Source organism: Mizuhopecten yessoensis, unplaced genomic scaffold, assembly GCF_002113885.1.
Source record: "Mizuhopecten yessoensis strain PY_sf001 unplaced genomic scaffold, ASM211388v2 scaffold4411, whole genome shotgun sequence".
In the NCBI taxonomy this organism is placed as follows: Eukaryota; Metazoa; Mollusca; class Bivalvia; order Pectinida; family Pectinidae; genus Mizuhopecten; species Mizuhopecten yessoensis.
Genome location: NW_018405533.1, coordinates 818,776 through 827,705, shown reverse-complemented (window position 1 = coordinate 827,705; position 8,930 = coordinate 818,776). Strand labels below are relative to the sequence as shown.

The following is an 8,930-nucleotide window of genomic DNA, read 5'->3' as shown; positions in this document are numbered from 1 at the left end:
TGTATGTTCAGAGTTCTGATAATGCTACACTATGTATGTTCAGAGTTCTGATAATGCTACACTATACATGTTCAGAGTTCTGATAATGCTACACTAGCTTTCCGTGGTTTTTTTTTATATATACAATAGCTAGACAGAGAAAAGATGTTGGATATGAAATGTTTTTTATAAAATTTCTAATTATATTGTAAAAATCATTTAGCTTAGGATTAAGATCGTGTTTTTTTTTAAAAAGACATCCTTCTTCTTGATGCTTTTTACTGACTTTATAGTAAAAGAAGAACTTATGTTTTAATTACAAAATAGTGTTTGGATATAAGGTAAATCGCTGAAACAATGTTTGTCTACACTGTACATTACTATATCGTGGATGACATATATTTCAGTTTGTTTCAGGGCTTTCTGTTTTATCTACACGTTTAACAAGTTGTGGGCCCGTATTCATGAAACCATTCTTATGCTCAAGCATCGGTTCTGTGCTCATACCAACTTTCTTGTAACCCACTTATGTCATATCAAACGGTGAAAAAGTAAATTGTAAACATTGAAAACAGTCTCTTCAATTTTTTTTCAAAACTTTAACAAAAAAAGAGTATATAAATAATTTGTAACCAGAAGAAGAAATAAGGCTTGAACACAAAATCCATGTTTAAGCATGAGAACGGTTTCATGAATACGGGCCCAGAAGTCAAATAACCTTTTCCCTGAAATCTGAAAGGTCATAAAAATAACCTTTACAACCCAAGAGTCAGTGCTCATTTTCGGGATTAAAACATACTCTTATGGTTCTATTGAAAGTCTTGATTTTTTTGTAATAAATTCGAGTTAATCATCAAATGGCGCAATCCTAATTATTCATACATAAAAAAGGACATACACATTCAACAGAAAGCGAATCAATGTCCTCGTTAATAGGTAACCTTGTAACTCGTTAATAGGGAATCATGTGACTCTTTAATGGGTAACCTTCCTTGTAACTCGTTAATAGGTAACCTTGTAACTCGTTAATAGGTAACCTTGTAACTCGTTAATAGGTAACCTTGTAACTCGTTAATGGGTAACCTTGTGACTCGTTAATAGGTAACCGTGTAACTCGTTAATAGGTAACCTTGTGACTTGTTAATAGGCAACCTTGTAACTCGTTAATAGGTAACTGTGTAACTTATTAATAGGGAATCTTGTAACTCGTTAATAGGTAACCTTGTAACTCGTTAATAGGTAACCGTGTAACTCGTTAATAGGCAACCCTGTAACTCGTTAATAGATAACCTTGTAACTCGTTAATAGATAACCTTGTAACTCGTTAATGGGTAACCTTCCTTGTAACTCGTTAATAGGTAACCTTGTAACTCGTTAATAGGTAACCTTGTAACGCGTTAATAGGTAACCTTGTAACTCGAACCTTTTATGGTACGTTAAAGGCTTAGTTTGTTTGAACACAAGCAGAAATTTAAAACTTCACAATTCCTGCTTTTGTTGAAATAAAATTTAGCCTTTATTATTCATACCAAACTGATGAATCTTATTCCTGATATTGTTTTCATGAAAAGCAAGTTCACATGATTTGATAGATAAATCTGTTGTAGCATTCAACTGTAAATTTGTAGCGTTACAAAGAATTCAATAGCCCCCTTTCCCCTACTGAATATCTACATGTGTTGTGGAGTATTTTAGGAATAGATATCTATTCCCATGACCTTTAGGACCTTATGATGAGTCCTAAATAGAAAAAATACTATATGGTGCAGTAAATGCATTTGTATATGGCTTTCTGTTTAGACTGACAGAATGGTTAAGTAGATGCTAACTTACTTCATGTTTCATGTAATTATTTTACAGAAAGGTAAACTTGCGAAATGCTGTGTGCCACATAAATAAGTTATACACAGGTACAATGCTGTGAATGAAACGTATCATAAAAGTTTAAATGACTGCTAAAGCTGATGATTCGATGACACATTTTCTGTGTCTATTTTGCTACCTATGAATTTTTAGCTATTTGATAAATTGTTGAAAGAACTGTAATCGACACTCATAGAAATAGAAATATATACATTTCCAGTGTAATTTGAAAGTTAACCCAAAGAAATGATCGTTATGTTATCAAATAACTTAGTCATATAACTAGTTATCTACGCTGTTGACATACAATATGATATGACGGTCATAACATTGATGTAGAAATAATTATACAGTGTTTTAATTGAAATGACTCCAATATGAATACCACATACAATCTGTGAGGTATAAAAACCAACGTAACTCCAAAATCATTACTACAGTGTAAAATAACGTTAAAAATTCGGATTTTTTTCATCAATATATCGTTTTAATCAGCAACAGCCGATGAGATCCGCGTGCAACATTATTAAAGTTTAAAAGGTATTCATAAAACAGGAAACATACATACCTTACACTTACGTACCTGATATCAGCGACTCCATGCCGCCGATCGTCGAAAAACACGAGCGTTATTGGGCGATTTGTTTTTAATAATTTGTTTTATTTTACAAAAAAAAAACAATTGTGAGGGTGGAACAGTAACAATAAATGAAATAGGATTAGTGGTTACATAGGATATAGAACAATTGTAAGTCGAAAACAAACAAAAATTATATCAGGTCAATGATGAGTTCCACAGGACACATTTACATTTAACACATATGTATATACCACACGTGGATATTACAACCACCAATCAACAAAACGCAATAAATTAAACAAAATGTTGATGTTAATGTATATGGGAAAATTGTTTTGTGAATAAGTACGACAAACAGTTTCGATGGTGCTACTGACCAATTGAGAGGACTTACCTATTTGGTCACAGTTCGTACCGCCATAACCTGTTGGGCATGCGCACGTGGACACCACGCCTGAGTAAGTACACGTGCCTCCATTCTGACAGGGGTCAGGGTCACACGGGCCTAGAAACAATAAATAACAGACAAGGTCAAATACAAAATAATAGGAATGAAATTTGATAAAAAGTTAAAGAAATAGTTATTGATTGATAAAAGTAATTCAAATACAGAATTCAAAATTTGCATTGAATATTAATGAAAATATCTCTCGCTTTACATTTACATCAATATATTTTTTCAAGAAGGACGAATTTGCGCTGTTCTGTGGAGGATAACAAATGGTATTGTATTTTTTTCACATGCTTTCTGCAATATTTTGGAAAATTTTAACCCCAAAAAATGGGGGAAATAAAAATAGATGTTAGCAATTCATTGACTGCACAATGATGATTGTTAATATCAACAAATTTTCAATTATTATATCAAATATATTCAATTAAAGATATGTAATGATGTCCGATTGTCTCTCACTCTGTCTGAACCTATATTCACTGACAAGGTAAAATAAATATACCAAGAGAGAAGGATACTTACGACAAAGCACTGGAAACAGCACATGAAAACAAACACAAAACACAACTTTTGAAAATATTTCAATAGTCAGGAAATCAAAATTGCATGAAAAAGGACGTATTTATTTCGTTTTATTTTAGAACTAAAATCAAATAAGTCATATCAATATAAGCAGTATCAATAATAGTATCTTGTGTTATGATAGAAACGTAAAACCCATGATTGCCGAAAATCAAAATATGTGAAAAGGAAATGAATAAATAAAATATAAGAACCGTTATTTAAATATCAACATCTCAGTAATAGAAAATATCGCATGTTAATACAATACAGATAATATAAAAATGTGTATTGAAATCCATGTTCCAAGTGAAATGTTCGTAACAAGATTGTTTTCGTTTAACCAAAACCTTTATATCTATGTATACTGGACTAAATATTACCTTTTACGTCACAGAGGTATCATTGTGTTAGCAATTCAATATTAATTAAAATATAATTGATGAAATGATTTATTAATCTCTTGTTAGATGGACAAATGTGTCGATCAATTCAGTAACACTAATCGCCGTTTGAAGTATGACGTATACCATCTACACATGGTGTAAAGCCAGCGCAATACTCTGGAAGGTCGAGTTCCTCGACATAGTTTTAGTATAAGACATTCGTCGTTCATGTCTCATTCACTCTGTTTGGGATTTTATTCAGATTCAGATTCTTTATTAGTCGAGAGTCATACGACTCATAGGCGCCGTCATTCAACTGTATGCATACACTGAAATTAGATTTTCAACCTTATTCATGTATATAGTGTCATGTGCGTTAGTCTTTCAAAGAGTGTTTAAAACTTGTAATTGGATTCAATATAATGATTTTGTAACCAACACTAAAATGCTACGTACCGTCAGGTGTTAACGTTGCTATTCCACCACCAGAGGGAGCTGTAGTTGGAGTTTGTCCTTTTGCGCAACTTCCGCTAGCCATGCTTAGTTCAGTAATTGAACCATTCATTTGAACGGCCTTTGTATGCAAAAGACAAAAATAGCGAATGAAGAGATGATGATTGGGCAGGATAAATAAAACATACACATCTAGCTCTCTGTTAAATTACTGAACTGACACGTTAGACCATATGGTTATAGAATATGTAATTGATACTTACAAAGCAGGTAAACCGGAAGTAGCTAATATCGTCAACAGTCCCGAGGTTAAGGGCAGACACATAGGAGACAGCACTGCTCGTGACGTAGTGTACACTGTTCAGCGTTCCCTCCTCTGAAAACAATCACCATTCATCTGATTTCGATAAAACTGTTTTAATTATAGATAACTCTTATTTATTTTCCTGATGATTTGAATGGTGATCGAGTACAAGCCATGATGCAACCAAGAGTTTCTGAAGAAGTATTGCATTAACATAATCTTATAACTATTTGTAGATTGCTAATTTATGATTATACGGTGAATAACATATAATTCAAAAAATGCCTTTTGAGTGCATGTTTCCTTCATAGGAGACATACTGGTTATTCTCTATAAGATATTAGTTATGAGGGTCTTGCATTCATTGACTGGTCAGATGAAACCTGGAATGAATGCTTTTCGTTCCCTTTTATATTGGAAAGATACACATCTTCTCATATCTTTTAAAATGTAAAACAATGATGAATACGTTATTTGAATCCGTCTTCAATTACTGGGAAAAGCATGACACAATCGCTTGTAAGAAATGTTACGGCTAATATTCCTTTAAACTGAAATATTAAATATGGTCAGGACTAATTTGAGATCCAAGAAAAAATGTTCCTTTAACACTTGCAATGCTACACTACGTGTAAATGTTACAATAGAACGAAAAAGAGTAAACAGTTTAAATGTCACAATAATCGAAAAGTTGGTATCACATTTGCACAGCTGTAAAGGTATTGAAATATTAGTAACATGTTTGCACAATAACGAACAAAGTCACAATACAGTCAACCATCGATGAAATGTCCCTCGTTGTATTTGCTATCTCGTTTACCGCTAACATATTTCAATGTCCCTTTTTCTCGTTTTCTTATGAATTCCCTCTCCATTTCCCTCATTTTATCGCCAAACCCCTTTACAATGCCAGGTTAACTCTTGGACAAATAGTGGCAGCATAACGAGGGTGCACTGCACTTTTTATACGCACGTGTAAATGCCACAACAGTGGCGCACTTGGTGTAGTCGAATGCCATCATCGTCCGATTGGCACACATATCCCATTGACTGTTTGAGGAGCAGGAGGTGGCGCCACTGCTGCTGGTGTAGGCGTAGGTGAATGTTCCCATCATATCTAAAGGAACGAACTGTCTGGCAGTCGCTTCATGACCTGAAATATATATAAAAATATAAACTTTATTTAGTTTACAACAATTATGAAAGTTATTTCAACTTATAATAATAACTGTTGTTGGCCCGGATGTACGCGCGGGTATGGTCTTAATGTGGGAGGAAACCGGAGTACCCGGAGAAAACCTACGTAATCGGGCGGTTACCCTATACCTTTTCACGTCCGATCGGGTAATCGAAACCCGTTCGCCTTGGTGAAAGGCAAGTGCACTATACAATGCACCAACCGACCACCCAACCACCCATGACCTGTAATGACGTCATCATTAATAACATATTTACTTGAATCAACGTATCACTACTGTGTTATGTAGACAGAGAAAACTCAACGTTGTGTTAGATTCACAAGTCTATCATTGACGATTGCTTAAATTAAAAAATCTTATCCCGTGGATTGAAATTTTTCTGTCTGCATCAAGCAGGAGTGATTGATTATTTTGTCTCACTCTTTCTAACCCAAAATATAGAAAAAAAGAAAACCTTTTGCACTGCGCCATCATCAAGGGCGAATGAAGCGTTTGGCAAAATTGACGAGAAAAGCAAAAGTAAAAAAAAAAAATATATATATAATAATCCAGCTCCACCATTGTTGATCAACACTCATGCTCCGCCCCCGCCAATCAACAATCAAATCAACAATCAAATCAAGAAATCAAAAGGAACAATCCTTTTCAAATAACAACTCAAACTACATCCTGTCTGTCAACGCTCTAGCTCCAACCATGTCACCAACCTGATTTGACCATCATGTGGTACTCCTCGGCTCCTGGGCCGGATGTGCAGTACTTGGACGTGGTGGACGATAGTGCTATGCTTGCGTCCTCTATAAATACCCTCATAAATCCGGCATTTGATTCCTCCTCTGTAAAAATAAGGCACTCAAATGATTTTTTTAAAAAAGTATAATAAGTATAAAAATTCCAGTTTTCATTAATGATTCTCTGTTGCCCAGATATGATATGTTGAACAAATGATCTATCGGATCATTTGAAGTTTTTAGCATAATTAAGAATAGTATTCACCTAGGACATATCAAAATCCTAATCATATCATTACATTTTTCTAAACGAGCGAGAAGTTTTCTGCACATAATCGCAAGAAAGTGCTAATCCGAAAAATACCCTAAGGGTTATACTGTGAAAGTAATAATTATGTGGACTTTATTTTTATCTAATTTTAACAGAATAGCACATTAATGAAATGGCACACTCACAACATATGCAATAAAGTATTATATAGAAAAAAATCAATCAAATTATATTGGATCATAATTTAGCGGTAAAATATAAAGCGCGAAACCGCTGAAATTGACACACCGCTAAAATAGGTCCGTTTACAGTATATGAGTTTATTACTTACTGAACATAAAGTAGTAGGAGTAGGAGTAGTCGGTCACTTTGTGCCACTTAACACATAAGTAAGCATTCTGACCGGCGCCAAATAGGTCCACGTTCTGATCACCTCTACAAGGAAAAAACATCCGACTGTTTAAAATCTCAATTGTTTTCAACGACGATGATGCTTCTCAAACTTACTACAATTCGAAATAAGTAATTTGTAAAAGCGTAAGACAGGCCTTTATATTAACTTAACCTTGAACTAGGCCCTAACAGTGAACAAGGCCCTAACCGTGAACTAGGCCCTAACCGTGAACTAGGCCCTAACCGTGAACTAGGCCCTAACTGTGTACTAGGCCCTAACCGTGAACTAGGCCCTAACCGTGAACTAGGCCCTAACTGTGTACTAGGCCCTAACCGTGAACTAGGCCCTAACCGTGAACTAGGCCCTAACTGTGTACTAGGCCCTAACCGTGAACTAGGCCCTAACCGTGAACTAGGCCCTAACTGTGTACTAGGCCCTAACCGTGAACTAGGCCCTAACCGTGAACTAGGCCCTAACTGTGTACTAGGCCCTAACCGTGAACTAGGCCCTAACCGTGAACTAGGCCCTAACTGTGTACTAGGCCCTAACCGTGAACTAGGCCCTAACCGTGAACTAGGCACTAACTGTGTTCTCGTGACATGGTAATTCTTGTGGCATATGTTTTCTTCGAAAGTTTTGGGGAGTTAAAAATCCTTGTACTCAACAAAACAGACAATATTTCGTAAAAAATGTACTCAAGCAATCTCAAAAACGGTATATACGACATTTGAGAAGTTAAATTGTTATCACATCATACGAAATGAAAGTTGTAAGTAGTCTGTTTTATGTTGTCACTATCCTAGTTCTCGGTGCGAGGATGTGAAATCACTTGTATATGAACTAGATTTTCATGGCGGATGTCATCGATGAAACAGGAGACGCTTACCCTTCCGGGAAACCTGGTCTTATTCTTCTTATTCTTTCGAAAGGTTCCATGGAAAATCATTTCCACTGTTCATATTTTGCTCTAGTGTTATCGATGTTGTGTTTGAATAATGGTTTGTTGACATGCCGGTATTTTCTCTCTTTTATTTATTCATTTATATTTTATTTGATTCCTGTGAATCGAAATAAGGTATAAGTTTTGTTCCGTAAAGATAAGTGTTTTTATCAATAATTACAATGAAGTTCCTCAACAAGATTGTATTGAGTGTCTTTTTATCTTTTATGTCGTCTAACGTAGGATAGATAAACATGGTCATTAATTATCACGTGTTAGAAGACATGTTTCTCCAATAACATTATCATTTAATCCGACAACCCCTTATACAAAAATCTCCTGAGATCCGCAAAGACCCATGGCGTCACAATAAAACCATTGAAGTCGTAAAGCATTGTGACGTAGCATTTGTTGTGATGTCAAAATTTAAAGATCATAAGCTATTTATCCATAAAACGCTTCCAATGTGTTTTCTACGTGGATGATACGTAAACGTTTCACCAATTATCTCACGTGGAAGGTTTTTATTGTGCAAAGGACTGCGGTCGCTTTCTAGCGATGCGCTAAAGGGAATTATCTTTATCCCTGGTGTAAGCTCACTGTTCTCATTCCAGTTACACACAGCTGTGATCAATGGGAGAAATCAACAATATTGCAAAGTATTATGAAATATGGATGCTTGAATGCAACTGTCGAGTGCGCTTTCTGCAGCCATATGACCATACCAACGATACAGAACTGTTTCTATTGTATACCAGAAATCGAAGCTTGACGCAATGGAATACTTTACAAATCCTCGTTCACACTCAATAGTA

The 8,930-nt window shown here is 35.2% G+C and overlaps 1 protein-coding gene across 1 annotated transcript in view; it reads right to left on the bottom strand.

Annotated features, from left to right (window-relative positions):
• LOC110449002 (neurogenic locus notch homolog protein 1-like) overlaps window positions 1-8,930 on the bottom strand; it is a 53,759-nt gene that overhangs the window by 31,034 nt on the left and 13,795 nt on the right. Inside the window, exons 3-9 of the mRNA XM_021495575.1 lie at window positions 7,113-7,216; window positions 6,487-6,615; window positions 5,554-5,733; window positions 4,540-4,652; window positions 4,280-4,397; window positions 3,399-3,407; window positions 2,817-2,927 (exon numbers count right to left, since the gene is read on the bottom strand). Coding sequence (XP_021351250.1) covers window positions 2,817-2,927; window positions 3,399-3,407; window positions 4,280-4,397; window positions 4,540-4,652; window positions 5,554-5,733; window positions 6,487-6,615; window positions 7,113-7,216 — 764 coding nt within the window. The remainder of the gene's footprint in view (window positions 1-2,816; window positions 2,928-3,398; window positions 3,408-4,279; window positions 4,398-4,539; window positions 4,653-5,553; window positions 5,734-6,486; window positions 6,616-7,112; window positions 7,217-8,930) is intronic.